The sequence below is a fragment of the Eucyclogobius newberryi genome, unplaced genomic scaffold (assembly GCF_026437365.1).
Source record: "Eucyclogobius newberryi isolate DKJ021-1_F unplaced genomic scaffold, fEucNew1.0.hap1 SCAF_4, whole genome shotgun sequence".
Taxonomy (NCBI): domain Eukaryota; kingdom Metazoa; phylum Chordata; class Actinopteri; order Gobiiformes; family Gobiidae; genus Eucyclogobius; species Eucyclogobius newberryi.
The window spans coordinates 25,793,691-25,813,614 of NW_027316056.1; the positions used below are offsets into that span (position 1 = coordinate 25,793,691).

Below are 19,924 nucleotides of genomic sequence, written 5' to 3' on the forward strand. Positions count from 1 at the left end.
TGAAGACATGACCTACACATAATGACACACTTAAGTGATGAGAAACGTCTGTTGTACTGACCACACACAGCTCGTCTGGGCAGGCGCTGGGCGAGATGACCTGAAGATATTTATAAAGGATGGGACCAAGGTGAAGCATTCAGAAAGGAAAGCAAAGACACACAGTAAGTTGAATTGCAGATTTAATAATTTACATTTTGTTGAAAATAAATGGTTTGTTTTATTCTGTGTCATAGGCCATTATGAAGTCTCAGGTTGCTGTTCTGTTGGTCTGTCTTTTGAGGACAAGTTTTGGAATTCCAGTATGTTTTTTGTAAAAGTTTTACATGCTTATATATAATATGTTATGAATTGTGATTTTAAATGGGATTTTGTGTGACATTTTTAACAGGTGCAGTTTGGAATTCTTGCAAGTAACAGTAATGAGGTAAGCAGCATGTCATGTATACTTTCCCATTGTTTCGGTGGTGTCCTTTAAAGGTTGTTACAGCAAATATCTGTCATTTTTAGATTTGGCATAGTTATTTTTTGAGCTAAGGATGTATTTGGTTTTTCAGGGCTTGTCAAATATAACAGTATCACTTAATTCAAACATTGCCATTTCTAGATTTTCAGACTGAATACACTGAACACACTGAATGGACTGAACGGACTGAATGGATTAACGTTCACCACTCTTGGTCAAGCACAGGTAAAACAAAAACAATCAGCCACATTAGCATTCAGACATTCAGACATGTTCTTCATACATTTACTCTTACCCAGGCCTCTTCACTGCTGCCTCCCTTCGTGCTGCAGCAGCAGCAGCCCGAGGTGCTGCTCACTCCTCAGATGGTGAATCTGAACCCACAGTTTGCCGGGCCCTTTGGACCTCAGGGGCCTCAGGTGCTACTGCCGTCTCAGGGAAACCAGCTGAACCCTGTGATCCTCCCCAACGGTCAGCAGGACCAGCTCGGACCTCAGGACCCCAACAACCCCAATGTCCCACCACAGGCACAGAACCCTGCACAGGTGAGTGCATGGTATTTGAGCAGAACAGGCAACTTGTAGAGTTTAAGAACAGCTCTGTAAACATATTTATGGGATGTACTTGTATATGAGTATATGGACAACTTGTACTTGATATGATGTACCATGATGGGCCATCAAGCGATTTAGGTTTGTGTGCATATTTGATCAGCCTATTTAGTATTAAATAACTTTAAGAAATAGAATAAACACTATTGTAAGGTGAGGTCCACTAAATACAAACGTTTCAACCTTGTTTTGAACTTGCAGATGTATCCCCAGTATCAGTATCCTGCTTATGGTTATCCCCAGCTAACCAGACAGGTAGGACCCGTGCTAAACCTGAGCTAAAATCAATCCCATCAAACGGCAACAAAATCATCTCTGTTTTTCTGATTCCTGCAGGGATTTCCCTACTTTTTCCCCCGTTACGGCTATGCTCAGCAGAGGAACACTGCTCCCCTGCAGCCCAACAACGGACAGGTGCAGCAGCCCAACCCCAACCTGGACAGGACCACCCAGAGGCCACAGCTCCCTCTGCAGGTCAGTGCAGGAATCACTCAACAACACAATTTCACAATGACACAAGGTCAGACTGGGATAGGACACAGGAGGAGGGACACATCATTTGGCTGGTGAAATCAGGCATAAGGACAATAATGAAAGGTTTGCTGTTGTTGTGTCATGTTTGTGGGGATGTGGTGGGCTGTGATGCAATGGACGGTGTCTGACAGACTGGCCACAAACACTGAGAGAAACTGAGGAGCAAAGTAAACATCTCCTGCTGACAGCTACACAGCAAGCACATGTTTTAAAGGAGGGGTTTATTTTATTTATAATGTTAAATTGTTAACAACCCCAAGGATATTACGTATGATTGTTTGGTAAAAGCAGTAGCATTAAATCAGTTGAAGCAGCAGTACAGCTTAATATACAACAATAATGATAAGCAGCATGCATAGTGGTAAGTTCTGATCAATGCTGATATAATGGAATAAACGTTTTTTTTTAAATTATTTTATTGCAGCAAGCATCCCAACCGAAAGTACCCTCAGACTCTGTAAGTACACCATACACTCACTTACTGTAGGCATCTGTGTGTTTAAGGGTCTTATTTAAGCATATCATATCAAAAGCATTAATATTTAGCTTTAAAATGTGGGAAAAAGTACTATTTAAGTACACTTGAGTAAATTGTACAGTGGAATCCCTGTCTTCACTACATTTGAGAGCAGGTATCTGTGCTTTCTACTGCGCTAAATGTTTTAAATGTACCAAAAAGTAAACGTGTTATAGAGTTATAAACCTGCTGAAATGGCCGTGGGGTTCATTTTCTGAGACATTTTGCCAACATTTTTAAAGTTCCAAGTCCCGGTTTTGTGCAAAGAAAAATTTGAATTATAAATGATCCGGAAAATTGCTTCTGAGGACAAATCTGTATCAAGATCACATTTCAGTTTTATAGATCTCAAAACCAGTGTGAATTACTGTCCCTCTCTACTCTTAAAGTAAATGAGTGTACTTTAATGCATTTACTCAAATGTATGCTCCTGTCTGTACTTTATTTTAAGTGACAAAACAAAGTGATTTTTCCATCTCTGGCTTTCTACTTTAACATTTAGATTAATGACATGTTTGTCTTCATTCTTTGTCAGACATGGCCACTGGGGACAAACAAAGAGTCCACCACCCTCACCCCGGAGCTGCGCGGCGACGCCTCAGGCCCCGGTGTTGACGAGGTGTGGCTTCATGCAATCACAAACTCACAAATGTCTTTACGTTTTAATATTTGCTTATCTTATTTCTCCTCACTCTAGGGTAATTCCAACTTCCCGTTCCTTTTCGAGCCTTGAACGTCGCTGTCATATTTCACCCGCCGAGTCAGATCCCTGGTTTCCACGACTTCCGCAAATAGGATTTGCCCTGTTCTTTGTATATTCATGTAATCTTCAACCTTTTTGTCAAATAAACACGTGCGACAAAGTTCTGTTGGTTGATATGTGTTTATTCTTGTGCGCAAATGGTCAGAAATACACAGTTATATCAGAGTATTGAATTGAAGAGTGAGATTTTCCAGAAGCAGCTTGATACATTTCGTGGAATCGAGCACTTCCTGAGAAAGAGTAGGAAAATACAGTTAGAAACATGATTGAGTTTGACATGTAGACATGTCTCACCTGTCGGGACTCTTAATTGAACCTCAGTCAGCGTCTTAATGTTTGGGATGTTCCACGACGCCGTACTCGACCGAGACTCGGTTCTGAAAACTCTACAAACGTTAACTTGATGCGTTTAAGCTCAATAAGCTCAGATTTGGTCAGAAAACTTACAGGCTCAGTGCGGCTGTACGTGAGTTTCACATACTGTCGCTATGAACAGAATAACAGACAAACAAACAAATGCGGTTAAAATACGATGATCTACACAACACATTATGGGCGCACGTGACGGTAGATGGTGAAGTTCAAACCCCAAGTGGAGGTCCATGTGGCCGTCCATGGAAGAGAGGCTGCGACACACAGAACACGTTACACTTTGGCAGATATCGTCGTTTGGCTGAGGTTTTTAAGAATATTTGGTTTACTTTCAAATGGCGTGGTCCTCTTCCCTGTAACACGCAGGACAAGTCATTTCATATCCATGTTTTAATGTTCAGTTTGTACAAAAGACAGACTTAAAAACTCACCTTCAGTTTGAGAAAGAGATTGTCCCCCTTAAAGGTTTTCACTAGTTAGTACAAATGTTATTGATTACTTAGGTTTAAATGACTGTATGACTTTTACCTCCATCAGTTGGACACTTGCGGCGCTCTGATTTCAAAATAAATACATGTTTATAGCATTTTGTATTTTAAATTTAAAGTTAGAATAAAGTGATGTATTACCTCAAAAGTCACATTTTCAACCTAACATAAAGAAACATTATTATTTAGTTGACATTGCAATTTAGATTTAGTTGATTTTTAAATTAAACTAATCTTACCTTGAAGGCAGGTATCAACACACGAGTGGGCTAAAAGATGTAGATAAAACACATCTTAGCCTTCTTTAAATAGTAATGTAAACCCGACATGTTGAACACCGATGCAGCTTTATTTACCCGTTTCAATTCTCCGAACTCCATGGAAACTTGGTTCTATAAAAAGACAAAGCAGCTTGTAACGGGGAGAGACACTGTTGTGTGGCAGAAGTCGACTACAGAATAAATGCGGTCGTTACTGGCTCAGTGGAGTTGTAGACGAGCTTCAGATATTGCTGTTAAAAAGAAATAACTGTCAGACAAAAGAAGTTACTGTTGAGTCAAAGCTGAGTCTAAATCTGCGTTATTTACCTTGTACGGAGCTCTTATTGCCTGGAGAAGAAAGATTTGTCATTCAAATATGTCTACTATGTAAAATACTGTATGTGTGTACATTTCATACATGTGTACATTTATTTACCTTCATCAGAAAGAAAATGTTCTCCCCCTGAGAATGAACACAAAGACTTACTTATGAAAGATCTAAACGCTGAAATACAAAGAGCTTACCTCCTTCAGCTGGACAACTGTGCTGTTCTGTGGTTCAAATGGTTTTAATGGTGTTAGCAATAGAAGGTTATATTATCATCAGGATAAACCTGTGTCATAATCACCTGAAATGTCACATTGTCGACCTAAAGTGACAGTAAAAAAAACATAATTAGCACTTTTTTTCTTTTTTGTAAAATGTAACTCTGGATTGTGATTGGAGAAGATTCTCACCTTGAAAATGGGAGAAAACACTGTGTGATTCTAAAGCAGAAGAAACACATCAATCAGACACGGTAAACACACAATAACATGCAATAGTTAAGATCTTGTTTTAAGCAGTTTTAGATTATTATTATGAATCCATGTTATTGAGCAAACCTCTTCTAAGGGACACATGTGGAAGAATGAGCCACAGAGGTGCTGTTACCTTGTGAAAATGGCCTGGTCTCTTCCCTCCTGGGCCCTTGGGCCTCAGAGCCACTGGACTAAACTCAGGGGTCTATGTGAAACACACAACCGGTGCATTTTGAGACATTCAGAGATATTTATAACAGTAACATCTTAACATGTCGCTGGTGTTTCCTTGGAGAAACATGTGATCTTACCAGTCTTGGTCTTGGGGAATTAGCAGGTCTCTGTCCACCATGGCCCCTGGTGAAACCCCCGGGGGGGCCTCTTCCTGGTTTTTGAGAGCCATGTGAACCGGGCTTCATCAAAAGAACAGTTAAATGCAGCACGTTTTATGTTCAGAGTTCTTCCTTTGGGCAAACAGGGTTGAAAAAACATACCTGAACAAAAGTCTTTGGAGACGAACCTCCTTCAGGAATTTCCGTTACCATGGGATCATCATCACCAGACTAAAACACAAAACATATTCAGAAGTATGGCCATGTCTTATCATTACTGTGTCGTCTATAAGTTAACATAACCTACTTGAGCTGCAGCGACAGCCACAAATAGAGCAACAATGGACAAAACCTTCATTGTCGTTAATGATTTATACGATGTCCAAACAAAGTGTGTCCAGGCTTTGGCCGCTTCATCTTATATAGCGCACGAGTGATTGAGAAACAGCTCCAACGTATCGATACGTAACTATGGCCAAACCAACGTTACTTCATATCCAACAGGTACATTGCTTTGTTGGCCACGCTACAAATACCGAAAACAAGTTTGCAGCAACACTCAAACGTTTGCTTGTGTGACGATGCCAGGGCCTGTTTGCCCCTATTGATAACGTGATATACCTCCCACCATCTCCATCAAATGTCATTGGTCTAGAATGATGTAATGTCATGCGACACCTGGACAGGAAATGCGATATCTTGTTCTCTTGTTGTGTTGTGTTGTGTCTAAGGCGCATTCACACTGTGGTTTCCGTCTGTCTAGTCACCGCGCCTAATCATTACCCAAGACCTGCGCATTCTAATGAGATCAAATGTATATATGATGATCCCCTTTTGACACATTACAACATTTACTCACTTGAAGACTTAACGGTGATTAATGCCTTTATCTTCCTTGCAAAAACAGGGTGTGGATTGTGCTGGTTTTTTAGATTAAATATTAATATCCAGCAGGCGGACACCATGTTGAAAGTGGCTCTCATTCTGGGATGTCTCCTGAGTTTGGCACAGGCCAGAGTAAGTATTGCAATATTTGATGCAGAAGTATTTTCGATGAACAGGACAAGCAGGTACTCCACCACGTGCATGTCCTCTTCACAGTTAACGTTTGTTTCATATGCAGTGGATAATATGGGCAAACAAGTGAACATAATGCATTGAAAGTTGCAAAAAAAACACAAAAGAAGAGGCAAAAGGAATACATTAACAGTGGTTGAGCGAGCGGGATGAATGTTTTTTAAAAGTGATCCTGGGATGAATCGGCTGTGAGTGACAGGTTGGTCTGGGGAGACTTGACCTGCTCATGTGGTGCTTCATAGAAAGACTAAATGCCCAAGAATGAAAAGCCGTTTTTAATTAAAGGTGCAAGAAAAACCCAGTGTGATTGTCAGAGGCGCCTCCAGGAATTGGAAACATGGGTGACCAGAATAGGGCCAGGTTTGAATATATAAAAATCAGTTTGTACACAGTTTTTTGCACTTATATTCAAGATTAAAAAAAAGAAATAAAAATACTCACAGTAATGTAGCATTAATTTGATGTGGTGAAGCAGCTCTGGGGCTGTCTTTCAAATGTAGTGGCGTATTAAGCGCTCAACTAAAACATGACTCACTGACTTCAATATAAGATAAGATAAGATATTCCTTTATTGTCCACACATGGGGAAATTTCATTGTTGCAACACAGGTAGATACAGAGGAAAAGGACAGATAACTTATAGGAAGTTTGAAAAACACTCTTAATAGAAGAACTCTTATAAATATGTTTTACTTTACTTATGATTTACTACAACATCTGAGAATAGGTGGTCACAAGAATGTCATTTAGTTTTTTGGTTTTGTGCTGGAACAGAGAAGCAACGTACCTCCAACTATGCCTCCGTGGTTAAAACGACTTCTCACCATGTTAATGACTCCTACAACACCAACAACCACCACGACCATGACCACTTCTGCCACCACTACATAAAACAGAAGGCTTTTTTCTCTTCTACATAATATCTACCAATTTGTGTTTAAAACAACAACATTCAAAATCTGAATCTGGTGTAATGATCTATTAGGAAACAGTAACCATGACGACAACCCAAAACGTGACAATAAATAATAATAATTTGTCATATGGGCCATCTAAAGAAAAACTCTGTATAAAATATTTGGTGTTTTATTGCAGTTGGTTTCCAAATGTTTGATTACTACTGTAGTTGTACAACTTAGACTTTTTCTTTAGACTTTATCCATCAAACTTCATTCTTTAGACTTCTTCTTTTTCTGTGTTTTTCCTCTAACAACAACAAAAACAACAACAACAACTGACTGTACTATTTTCTGACCGTTTCAAACAATCATTCCACAAAATAAAGATCTTTTCTGGTATTATTTGTGTAATTTATGGACTCAGACTTGAACTTTAACAGCCAAGTCAAATCAATAACATCAGCAGCTTTTTACCATCTAAAAAACATTGCCAAAATCAAAAATATAGTGTCAAAACCAGATTTAGAGAGACTTATCCATGCGTTTGTCTCCAGTAGATTAGACTACTGTAACGGCCTGCTCACTGGTCTCTCCAAACGAGCTGTAAAACAGCTGCAGAACATCCAGAACGCTGCTGCTCGGGTCCTGACTAGAACCAGGAAGTATGAGCACATTAGTCCTGTTCTCAGGTCTCTGCACTGGCTCCTGTGGCTCAGAGACTTTAAAGCAGCTCTGCTTGTGTACAAGTCTCTCCATGGCCTAGCACCAAAGTACATCCCAGACATGTTAGTGCCATATGAACCATCTCGGACTCTGAGGACCTCAGGGACCGGCCTCCTGCTGGTGCCAGAGTCAGGACTAAACATGGACCGGCCTCCTGCTGGTGCCAGAGTCAGGACTAAACATGGACCGGCCTCCTGCTGGTGCCAGAGTCAGGACTAAACATGGACCGGCCTCCTGCTGGTGCCAGAGTCAGGACTAAACATGGACCGGCCTCCTGCTGGTGCCAGAGTCAGGACTAAACATGGACCGGCCTCCTGCTGGTGTCAGAGTCAGGACTAAACATGGGGAATCTGCGTTTCAGTTTTATGCAGCTAAAATCTGGAACAGTCTTCCTGAAGATGTGAGACAGGCTTCCACTCGACAATGTTCAAATCTAAGCTAAAAACTGTTTTGTTTAGCTGTGCATATGACTGAAAGGATTTTTTCTTTGCACTCTTCTCTTTTGTTTGTGATTTTTATTAGTTTAGAAAATCAGTTGGATTGATAAATTGAATTTAGTTAATTTGATTGTATTTCTGTTTCTGTAATTTCTTTGTGATTTGAAAGCATTTTTCCTGCTGTGTGAAGCACTTTGAATTGCCTTGTGTATGAAATGTGCTCTACAAATCAACTTGCCTTGCCTTGCCTAATTTCTACAGACATTAGCCCTTGTTTACAGTGTGGTTGCTACGCACATCTACCTGTCACATCTGCTGCCCATGTACAACCAGAAAGTGCCAATATAAACTTTTATAGTTTATAGTAGTTATTTACAGTACTTTGTTATATGTATAACAAAGTACTGTAAATCCCAGACATTGTTATTGGCATGTCCTAATTGTCAAAGACTACTGCTTGACCACAGCTGCTGTTGCGGAAACGCAGATGTCCCACAGTTTCCCAATGGCTATTGTTCTGTATATAAGGTGAGGTGCACAAGCATCCTCCTCATTCAACCTCTCTCAGCGTCGGGACAAAACTACAACTACGGTAATGCTTTTCATCTTTTTGCAGTCGGCTACATGTGTTGGTATTTAACAACGTTCTTTTTCTACAGGTGTAACCATGCTGAAGGTCGCTCTTATCCTGGGATGTCTTTTGAGCCTGATTGTGGCTGTGCCTGTAAGTCCGAGACTCCACTTGTATCTTCGTCGCATTTGTGAGTAGCAGTTACCAGTTGTAAATGTGATTTGTTTTTACAGTTGCAGGAAAGTCAGGGGCACAGACGCCTCGCTCGGTCATCAAGTGAGGTAAAGATATTTGCTTGATTTTGGCATATTTTATACATTTTTCTCTGTTCTTACCATTTTTATTATATTTGACAGGAAGGAGGCTCACTCTTCAATACAAATTCCTTTTTCCTTCAGCTGTTGATCAGCTTATTGTTCACCACTACAACAGCTACAACTACTGCGGCAACCACAACTGTCGCCACCACTGTCGCCGCCACTGCCGGCTAGACGCTGTACAAAACGTGTTCAAGTCTGCAAGTCTTGTGTGTTCAAGTCTGGTGTCTACGGCTGTGTGATCATGCTAAATAAAGTTATCTTCTGATGAAATTCAGTGTATGTTTATTTTACAGTCCAAAAACAATGATATGCTGTGTAGTGTTCACAGACTAACACGGTATAGAACTTTAAAATAAGGTTTCATTCATGGTAAATAACCACACGACACATACTCTGCACTTCTTGTTCCTAAGCTTAATGAGTCACATTATCGTTGGGTCGGAGCATGTCTAATTAGAGGTGGACCTTGGAAGCAGCAGTGGTGACAGGTTCCCATTTGGTCCATAATTGTTTTATTGTACAAAACGTTTCAAGAAACTTTTTTTTTACCACGGCGCCAGCTGGACAATGTGAGGTTAAACATAATTATGAATAAGTAATGTTAGTAGCTTCACACTGATGGAGAGAAAGGGCACAAAAACCCCAATATTCACTTTATTCCGGAAGTCCAGGCCGCCGTATGACGTAATCCTTCTTTGGTTGTATTAGTTAATATAGCGCTGCGAGCTCCAGAGAATATAAGATCTACACAGACTAAAATATTGTTTTTGGGGAATCTGTGCATTGTTGACTTGTTGGTCACAGGAACATTGGACATTTTACACAAATCAGTCTACTTTATAGCATATTTTAGTGGTGAGATTCTCCCCTTATTTTCCATTTCAGCCATCAAAGTTCCCGCATGTCCGGAAGTGCCATTATAAAGAAAAAAAAGAACAAAGTGAGCGGGGGTGGTATAAAGTGAAGTGGGCGGGGTATTGCCTGGAACCTCACGATACGTATCCAGATACAGGGTCCCTGATACAATACGTGTCCCAATACTCAGAACTTGATACGACACATATGTTATCATTTTACTAAAATGAGGTGATTTCATGTTCACAATGTCCTTTATCAGAACACAATTGTCCCATGAAAATTCAGGCTTTCAGCTCAGCAGATTCAGCCTTAAAGCAGCCATCAGGTTAATATTTGTTTAACTCAGCAATTTATCATGCATTTAAGCGGTTTGAAAGTATCACACTTCACATCTCTGTAACGATGTGTGTGTTTCCAAGAAGTCCTCCCTGTTGCATCACGATATCTATATTTTAGTACAGCTCTCATATATTAGTGGCCGTAGAAATAAATTGTTGAAGCACACAACAGAGATACAAATAAATTATTTTAAAATCATACAAAATTATTTCCAGATTTATGTTTAGATTCTGTCTCTCACAGTGGAAATCAATGTCAATGTCAGAAGTGAGAGAACTTGCAAAATTACAGGGTGTTCAAATACTTATTTTCCTTACTGTTTGTACATTATAATGTACAGAAAGTAACATAACATTTAGTATTACAGATGAGAGAAAAGGATTGGTGATGTCCATCAGGTGACAGGAGGCTTTTGTCTGTAACACTCTGCACTGGGTCATGTTAGAGTATGAGGAGATTGTAAACAAGAGGAAGGTCCAGACTGAACCACAGCTCAGGTCTACAGCTGTTGCACTGTAGCCTGCAAAATCTTTAAATAAATGTTGATTAAATTTTTTTTTACCTTAAACTTTTATCAATGAGATTATAAAACAATAGATTAGATTGAATAAAACACCTTTGAAGCAGCAAATAAACCACACTATTCCTTTAATAAAGTGTTCATTCAGAAAAGATTCTATAATATAACCATTCTCTCCAAAAAGGGTTCCTCCACAGCAGGGGTGGGCAAACTGCGGCCCGTGGACCACATACGGCCCGTTTGTCTTCATAATCTGGCCCGCCAAACATGCCAAGTAATATTTAAATATATATTTTTTTCCCTTCTGTCTGTCTGCTCTTGTATCTTAATAAATATGACGTGAAATGAATTGAATAATAGATTAAATAGCCTATATTTGACAGAAAACTTATATCTTATTTGATATTAAAAAAAAAATAAAAAAATCACACCAATGATCACACCAGTCCTCCGCTACTTGCCTGGATTCGAATATGGCCCTCGGAGGAAAATAATTGCCCACCCCTGCGCCACAGCAATGGTATATAGAACCTAAAAAGGATCTATATACTGTATAACCATTTGTTTTAATCTTCTTGATTAATTCATCTTCTTAATCATCTTGGGGTTGTGACAGTATTAGTCTTGCTAAAGACAGGTACAGGAAACTGGTGTCCTACAGTTTCCCAATGGCTCTTGTATGCAAATGTGTGGCTCTACTCTGTGTATATAAGGTGAGCTGATCCTCTTCCATTGTTATGTTTGAGTCAACGCGTCGTCAACGTTTTCTCATACAACTATTAGCCTTAGAATACAAGTTTGTTTTTACAAAGCTCTTTTTCTACAAGTGTAATCATGCTGAAGGTCGTTCTTACTCTGGGATGTCTTTTGAGCCTGACTGTGTCTGTGCCTGTAAGTCCAAAAATCAATCTATTGTATAAATATCTTATTTAAAATAAATATGTTTTTACAGTTGCAGAAAACTATTGAGCACAAACGCCTTGCTCGCTTTATTTCGGATGCAAATAAGGTAAATATTTTTATTTCAATAAGTTCATGCCAAGTTATTTGCACTCTAACAATTTGATGTTATTTTACAGGGAGGTTTATTCTCTTCTTCCTCCTTTTTCAATCCATATTTTCTGAAACTTTTTATGAACCTGTTTACTACTAGAGCTACAACTATTTCTACCACTACATCCCCTAGCACTACGACTACCACCACTGCAGGCTCTAGTTAGACCCTGTACTTGAGAGTATGTGTGTGGGACATAGTGGTGTGTGGAGCAAAATAAAGTTGCAATGCTTTTGCTGAAGTGTGTGCTTTGTTCATTGTGCCAGAACTGGAAAAAATAAGTGTTCTTTTCATCAATCATTTGTCATTTTGGAGAAGATTTACAATTGTTATTATTCATATGTTATTACTGACATATAGCTGGGGTTCATGATGTTCTATTTCACAGATGCAGGGACTATTGTTTGATCCATTACTGTTCTAGTTCCTGTCCAACCACAACAAGCGCTACTACAACAGCTACAACAACAACAACAACCACCACCACCATCACCCCTAAGACCACCCCTGCTCCTAAAACTTCTAAAGGTTAAAATTACGTTGGACTTCTTCATGACGTGTTTAAAAAAGTTCAGGTTACCATGAGAACAGGCATTGAAAACTGTTACAACTGATTATCAATAAAACATTTATTTGTATTGAATGTATCTTTGTCTTTGGAGTAGACCAAACATTCAAAAACATGTAAATAAGGACGACTATAGTATACTTAAAATGTATTTCATTTGTTCATTTATTGTGCTTTGGTCAATTAGACGTTTCATGTTCTAATGTAAATGATTTGTTGATCATCTAGTGTTTTGAATGTTCTGGACACCATCGCCCCTATGAAGGCTAAACTGTTAAAAATAAGCAGAAGACGCCGTGGAGAAATGATGATTCTTTCAGGGCACAGAAAAGGGAGTGCCGCAGGGCCGAACGGAAATGGCGCAAGTCAAAGCTCCAGGTTCAAAAAGAGATTTACAGAGAGAAGTTGTACATGTAGAACTAGGGAAAGATATTTTTCTGAAATAATTGGAAGCTGCAGTAACAACTCGCGTGTCCTGTTTGCCACAGTAAACAGATTAACAAACCCTCCAGCTCAGCTGCCGTTAGAACTCATTTCCCCTTCCAAGTGTAATGACTTTGCATAATTCTTTAATGACAAAGTTCAGGGCATCAAAAACTGCAATAAATTCGCAAATAATAACTCTAAAACCACCTAGGAGATTATCATCAGTCTGAGTTTATGGGCATGCTGGCTCGATGTGTTACCCACCCGCTCACTCACATGGTTAACATGTCACTTCAATCTGGAACATTCCCAATGTCTTTGAAAACTGCGGTCATAAAACCTTTCGTAAAGAAGAGCAGTCTTGATGCTGCAGCACTAATTACAGACTAATTTCTAATCTGCCATTTTGGGTCCTTGAAAAGGATTTCCTCTTAATAAACAACTTCTTTGATGTTTTTCAGTCAGGTTTTAGACCTCATCACAGCACTGAGACTGCTCTTGTCAGGTGACAAATGACATCTGCCTGAACACTGACACGGGCAAAAACTCTTAATTCTGTTAGATCTGAGTGCTGCTTTTGACACTGTCGATCATGGGATCCTCTTACAGAGACTAGAGGACTGGGTGGGCATCACTGGCACTGCCCTAAACTGGTTAAGGTCCTATCTTCAAGACAGGAAGTACTTTGTTGAAATTGATAACTGTGTCTCAGACAACATGCCCTTGACCTGTGGGTTGCTCCAAGGGTCAATCCTGGCACCCCTTCTGTTCAACCTCCACATGCTGCCGTTAGGTCAGATGATAAGCAGCAAAAATGTGTCCTATCACAATTATGCAGACGACACTCAGATCTATGTTTCACTGGTGAATATCTGTCACTGCAGCCAACAGGTCAGTGTGTGGATAAAAAACAACTTTCTCCAGGTGAACTCAGACAAGACTGATATACTTGTTTTTGACCCACAGAAACAAAGAGAAAGTGTTAGCGGTCACCTCCAGAGTCTCGCTCTAAAACCTACAAACCAAGTTAGAAATCTGGGGGTAATAATGGACTCAGACTTGAATTTTAACAACCACATCAAATCAATAACATCAGCAGCTTTTTAGCATCTAAAAACATTGCCAAAATCAAAAACATAGTGTCTGCACCAGATTTGGAGAGACTTATCCATGCGTTTGTCTCCAGTAGATTAGACTACTGTAACGGACTGCTCACTGGCCTCTCCAAACGAGCTGTAAAACAGCTGCAGTACATCCAGAACGCTGCTGCTCGGGTCCTGACTAGAACCAGGAAGTACCATCACATTAGTCCTGTTCTCAGGTCTCTGCACTGGCTCCTGTGGCTCAGAGAATAGACTTTAAAGCAGCTCGGCTTGTGCACAAATCTCAATGGACTCGCCTCCTGCTGGTGCCAGAGTCAGGACTAAACATGGATCGGCCTCCTGCTGGTGCCAGAGTCAGGACTAAACATGGACCGGCCTCCTGCTGGTGCCCAGAGTCAGGACTAAACATGGGGAATCTGCGTTTCAGTTTTATGCAGCTAAAATCTGGAACAGTCTTCCTGAAGATGTGAGACAGGCTTCCACTCTGACAATGTTCTAATCTAAGCTAAAACGGTTTTGTTTAGCTGTGCATATGACTGAAAGGATTCTATGTGCACTCTTCTCTTTAATGTCTTAAACTGTTTTGGGATTTCTGTCATGTCTTTGTGATTTTAATGCCCCCCCCCATTTTTTCCTGCTGTGTGAAGCACATTTGCTCTGCAAATAAACTTGCCTTGCCAAGACATGTTACAAACAATGTATCAACAAATAAAAAAAATGATTGTATTTTATTGCTCATAGGATTTGTGTCTTGTGGCCAAATTTCAAGTGTTTTCAATGAAAACTTTAGGAGGAGATGCCAAAAGTACCACGAGGTGCACTTTTGTGTTTGATCCAATATGACTTCCTGTATGATTTAGGGCGGGGTCATAATATAATTTTTTACATGTTTTACATGGCCATTGGCCCCATGTTAATCGTTTTTTGAGGTGGCACTACTGAGCATATTCTTTCACAGGGTCTTTCAAATTAGAGCTCACTCAATTCAAATACATAGCTCTAAAGTTCAGTGTATTGTTAATTTCAGAAACAAAATTCCCTCCAGACATGTGATTTTGTGGTCCTCCACTGGGATGTACACTCTCTTTCCCACTTTTCATCCGTCAATGTTGTCCGAGGGTTGGTTATAATGGTTGGTTATAATGGTCATTACTTCATTTATTGTTTGTAATAACTCCTTATTTGTGATTTTGATACTGAAATACAAATGCTCCTTTTATACTTCAAAGAAAGAATTCTGCTTTAGTGGTTCATTGTGTTTCGTCCTGGATGTATTGCAAATATATAACTGTAAATGTGTTGAATCACTAGGCTTCTATTAATCCCATTTAAGGAATTAAGATAAGATAAGATAAGCCTTTATTTGTCCCAAAATGGGGAAATTCCAACACAGAGTAGGTACAGAAGTAAACAAGAAAGAACAGATAACTTATAGAAAACTTAAAAAAAAAACACTCTTAATGGAAAAGCTAGTCATTATTAATGCTAAGTTTATTTCTGCATGTTGTAGATAAATTTGGGACGGCTCCAAATTTGAAGTAATTATTTTCAACTTAAGTTGTTACAAACATTGGTGTAATACAACACCAGACATTGTGCCATGTCAACATAATTTGTTTGATGACATCTGTGATTGGGGATTTTGGGATTGTCCTCTAATTGCAAAACTTCCTCTGGATAGTGCAATGTCTTGTTGTGCTCACCTGATTGGCTGATGGGCGCTTGATAGAGCTTTAAAAAGGGAACATGTTTCCATTGACATCAACCACTCATACCTATTTCTACTCTACTGGAATCCACTGAGAATCCTGCAGGTAAATGTCAAAGTACGAAGATTTCTTTTTACACAATGAAAGCATGTGCACGCAGTCGCTGATCTAGTACCAAATAACTATAGTAAAAAATATTACCTGACATGAAAAATCTGCTTTGAACGTTGCTCCTACTAACCCTATACATGAGGACATTTCATGTATCATGTGGTATTAATGTTTCATTATTTTTCAGGTGTGTAATCATGCTGAAGGTTATGCTTATTCTGGGATGTCTCTTGTGCCTGACTCTGGCCTCCACTGTAAGACATAGGCATAGGCCTATAGTAAAATCCATATATAAATATATATATATATATATATATATATATATATATATATATATATATATATATATACACACAAATAATTGTCTTAATTTCTTACAGGTGGATACAGCGCACCACCGTGATGTCCGCTCAAGGTCTTCCTCGGAAGAGACCGTATCAGGGAACAACCAGCAACTCACGAGTCTGCTGACCTTCCTGCTGCAGTTATTAGCCGCTGCTGCCACCACCACCACTGCTACTACCACCACTGTTGCCACCACCACTGCTGCTCCTGCCACTGCTGGCTGAATCAGGCATTGGAGGTATTAGCCAGAGCTAATACTACCACCAGAGCTACTACCACCCCTGCTTCCTCCATCACTGCTTCCTTTGGGTGAAACAGGCATTGGAGACCATGGCCCAAAATGTTTTAGTTGTTAGACTGAAAACTACTATGTAATTGTGTGTTTGATTCTTAATAAACAGCAATATTATGAACTGTTGTCTGCTCATTTATACACAAATGTATCTAGTGAAAACACATGTGAAACTTGTTATGAAAGACATTATTATGTTGCTGTTTGTACTTTGTTAAACTGAAAGAAAGTGTTTCTTTTTTTATTTAGTTGGTTTGTAGTTTAGCATCACTTAGTTTTAGTTTGTGTGAAGTATATTTCTTTTTTTTTAGTTAAGGTTTAAGGTAAAGACAAATGACCCATCATTTATCCATTGTCACTGGGGTACTCTGTCAGGAGCTCAGCTTGGCTGGAGGATTTGACCAGTTGTACTTGTGTTTTTTGTTGACGGGGAAACCGGATTGTCCGGAGAAAATGCATCCAGACACAACGAGACAAGTGTAACCTGGAACCTTCTTGCCTCTCCATCAAAAACCACAGCAAACATTAATGATTTGAAAGGACTGAATTTAAGATTTAGATTTTTTTTGGCAGCTAATTTGAACAGGGAGCGAATTTTTAGGGGCACATTTTGAAATGTAAGTAGATTCAGACTAAAATCTCAGAATCCAATGCATTGCCTCACGTTTGATGCCCTGTGATGAAATATTCACGAACCAGCCACAAAGTGTGACACACCATTTTTCTTAACCCCTAAGATTAGTTCAGAGTCTTGCATGGACAGTGGATTTTAGGATTATCCTCCAATTTCAATGTTTCCTTGTTTGTTCGTGCCAAATCACACTCATTGGGTGAAGGAGCAGAACACTGCTTTACTAGTGTAGTAGCGCTGCTGGTGCAGCACACACAAACCGCATTTATTTGTAATGACAATCTGGCAACCAAGACACCAAACCTGCGCTGATTGGGCAACTTCATTGTGCGCGAGCAGAACGAGAGCAAAACATAAACACAACAGAACGTGGCCCTCATGTCCAGAGGAATATATCCCCCCGATGCCGTAAAACGAAAGAAGAAACTTCTTGACGATGTAAAGAAACTGCAAACTCAACAATACTCTCCAGGTATTGAACTTATCTTACAAAGAGACGGTTAATGCTGCTGTTTGAAACAACACGATTCTGTCACGTTAGTTCGCTCAGGCTGGAGGAGACGAGAGCTCTGCCCCGCGCACAATATGTGTCTGAATGAAAGATAATAAGCTTAACATTTACACCAGCCCGGTAGTGTTAGCTGCAGGCAGGGCCGGCCCAAGCCTTCAGGGGGCCCTAAGCGAAAACATTTTTGGGGGCCCCTCACCACGTCATCAGAATCAGTTTTATTGCCATTGTCAGTAAACAATTCACATATGGGAACTTTCTTCAACGCAAACAAAGCGCAACAAAACTCCAGGGCATCCGTTTGCCAGTTAGTTTATTCTCAACACCTCACAAGCTCAAATATTGATAACTTAAATCCCACAATGCAACTTGGTATTCCGCTGACATCACCTCTACTCCCTGTACAAATAACACACGTCCCAGATATGTTTTTGGGCGTATTTGTGGGCGTTAAGGGTCTACAGCCACATTAGCACATTAGTTTAAATTAATGAACAGGGGGGTCTGGGGGGCCTCCCCCAGAGATTTTCAGACCTTTTTTGGGTCTTCTGGTGCATTTTAATGTGGTCCAGCCGGCTAAAGTAAGAGTAAAATGTTGAGGTTGTAATGCTATAAAATGATGATGTGATGAAACTGTGCCAGGAGAAAGTGACTAAAGCCAGTTATTAATACATTAGTGTACTTAATTACTCAATACAATATTGGCTATGAAAAATAATTATGGTCAAATTGATTCATTTTAACTGAAAATGTAAAAGTAATAGTTATCCTTACTAATTTATCTTTTATTGCTCCAACTGTTCCTTCTTGCCAATGTGACAAAACAAGTTATATTAAATTAAACAAATGGCATAGGCATTGCTTGATAACACTGATAAAACTACACAGTGCAAAAATGTTATTCCCAGAGAATGAACAGAACTAGAACTGAAGGTCCAAACCCAGCTATAGTGAAGAGACTGTGTTTCTGCAACTTTGCCACTTTTATATAAAAATATATAGTATTATTCTATAACAGACGTAATCATAATATGTCTGGTTATTTTTCACTATCAATTTATTATAATTTATAACAAATAGTCTAATGCTGCTTTTTAAATAAATTGAAATGTTTTATTGCTCTATTTAAAGTTAATTAGAATATAAATGTTTGTTCTGATCAGAACATCTGTTCATTAGTTTAAACTAATGTGCTAATGTGGCTGTAGACCCTTAACGCCCACAAATACGCTAAAAAACATATCTGGGACGTGTGTTATTTGTACAGGGAGTAGAGGTGATGTCAGCGGAATACCAAGTTGCATTGTGGGATTTAAGTTATCAATATTTGAGCTTGTGAGGTGCTGAGAATATACCTAGATGGCAAACGGATGCCCTGGAGTTTTGGTGCGCTTTGTTTGCGTTGAAGAAAGTTCCCATATGTGAATTGTTTACTGACAATGGCAATAAAACTGATTCTGATGACGTGGTGAGGGGCCCCCAAAAATGTTTTCGCTTAGGGCCCGCTGAAGGCTTGGGCCGGCTCTGCCCAGGCCCAAACAAACCCGGCAGCTCTGGCGACACTGCTGACGCTATTGAACACTCAAGGGTGAAGACTATGACAACTTCATATATATGTACATTTGAAATAAAGTACATGATACAAGGGAAATAGTCAAATGTTTCTGTTTTTTAATGCATACAACGTACCGGTATATAGCACGTTTTTAAAGAATATGTTAAATATTTAAAAGGGAGAGTGCATATAATAAACGTACAATGAAAAGATGCCATCTGTGGTCCCACATGTGACACACACACACAGCACACTCATAATACAAGACAACAGTAGACTTAAACAACACTTCAGAATAAATGATTACAGGCCTGGTTTCTCTTGAGCCAATGTTTAAGGTTTGTCTTAAATGAGGTCAATGTCAGAACGTCTCTGAGAGCGGCGGAAAAAGTGGTGGAGAAAGACCATCTAAACTTTTATAAATTGAACAAGAATGTTTGAAATTTTCAAATGGTCAAAACTGAGATAGTGAAATTTTTGAAGTATTAGGCAATGACAATATGAGTATGGTTTTTGATCTCATATTTTTAAGGTTCTTTTGTATAATGATTCAATTGGTTTAAACGAGGTTGAACTTCCGCTTTCCCCCATCAACCCAAAACATGTACAACTGGTAAAATCCTCCAGCTAAGGTCCAGACCAGAATCAGAATCAGAATCAGAAAAGGTTTATTGCCATTGTCAATGAACAGAATCTGTTATAGGAAAAAAATAGGCTTCCTATGTACACAAAAA

General features: G+C 39.4%; 1 protein-coding gene and 4 long non-coding RNA genes across 5 annotated transcripts; 3 read left to right on the forward strand and 2 right to left on the reverse strand.

The window, feature by feature from the left end:
• The first annotated feature begins 195 nt into the window (after positions 1-195).
• odam (odontogenic, ameloblast associated) lies at positions 196-2,995 on the forward strand. The gene is made up of 9 exons (XM_072462605.1): positions 196-302; positions 392-427; positions 608-691; positions 766-1,011; positions 1,279-1,332; positions 1,414-1,551; positions 2,036-2,068; positions 2,664-2,747; positions 2,826-2,995. Exons 1-9 carry the CDS (start codon positions 243-245, stop codon positions 2,859-2,861), a joined length of 771 nt encoding a protein of 256 aa, XP_072318706.1. The 5' UTR covers positions 196-242; the 3' UTR covers positions 2,862-2,995.
• A 341-nt stretch (positions 2,996-3,336) lies between these two features.
• On the reverse strand, positions 3,337-3,820 carry LOC140377210 (uncharacterized). The gene is made up of 5 exons (XR_011930103.1): positions 3,792-3,820; positions 3,695-3,721; positions 3,593-3,616; positions 3,479-3,517; positions 3,337-3,377 (listed from the first exon to the last, which is right to left on the reverse strand). It is a non-coding gene; the product is annotated as an uncharacterized lncRNA (long non-coding RNA).
• A 287-nt stretch (positions 3,821-4,107) lies between these two features.
• Positions 4,108-4,477, reverse strand: LOC140377764 (uncharacterized). The gene is made up of 4 exons (XR_011930125.1): positions 4,448-4,477; positions 4,339-4,359; positions 4,227-4,262; positions 4,108-4,143 (listed from the first exon to the last, which is right to left on the reverse strand). It is a non-coding gene; the product is annotated as an uncharacterized lncRNA (long non-coding RNA).
• A 4,350-nt stretch (positions 4,478-8,827) lies between these two features.
• Positions 8,828-9,186, forward strand: LOC140377103 (uncharacterized). The gene is made up of 3 exons (XR_011930092.1): positions 8,828-8,872; positions 8,940-9,004; positions 9,085-9,186. It is a non-coding gene; the product is annotated as an uncharacterized lncRNA (long non-coding RNA).
• A 2,448-nt stretch (positions 9,187-11,634) lies between these two features.
• LOC140377402 (uncharacterized) lies at positions 11,635-12,090 on the forward strand. The gene is made up of 3 exons (XR_011930108.1): positions 11,635-11,779; positions 11,841-11,897; positions 11,968-12,090. It is a non-coding gene; the product is annotated as an uncharacterized lncRNA (long non-coding RNA).
• The last annotated feature ends 7,834 nt before the right edge of the window (positions 12,091-19,924 follow it).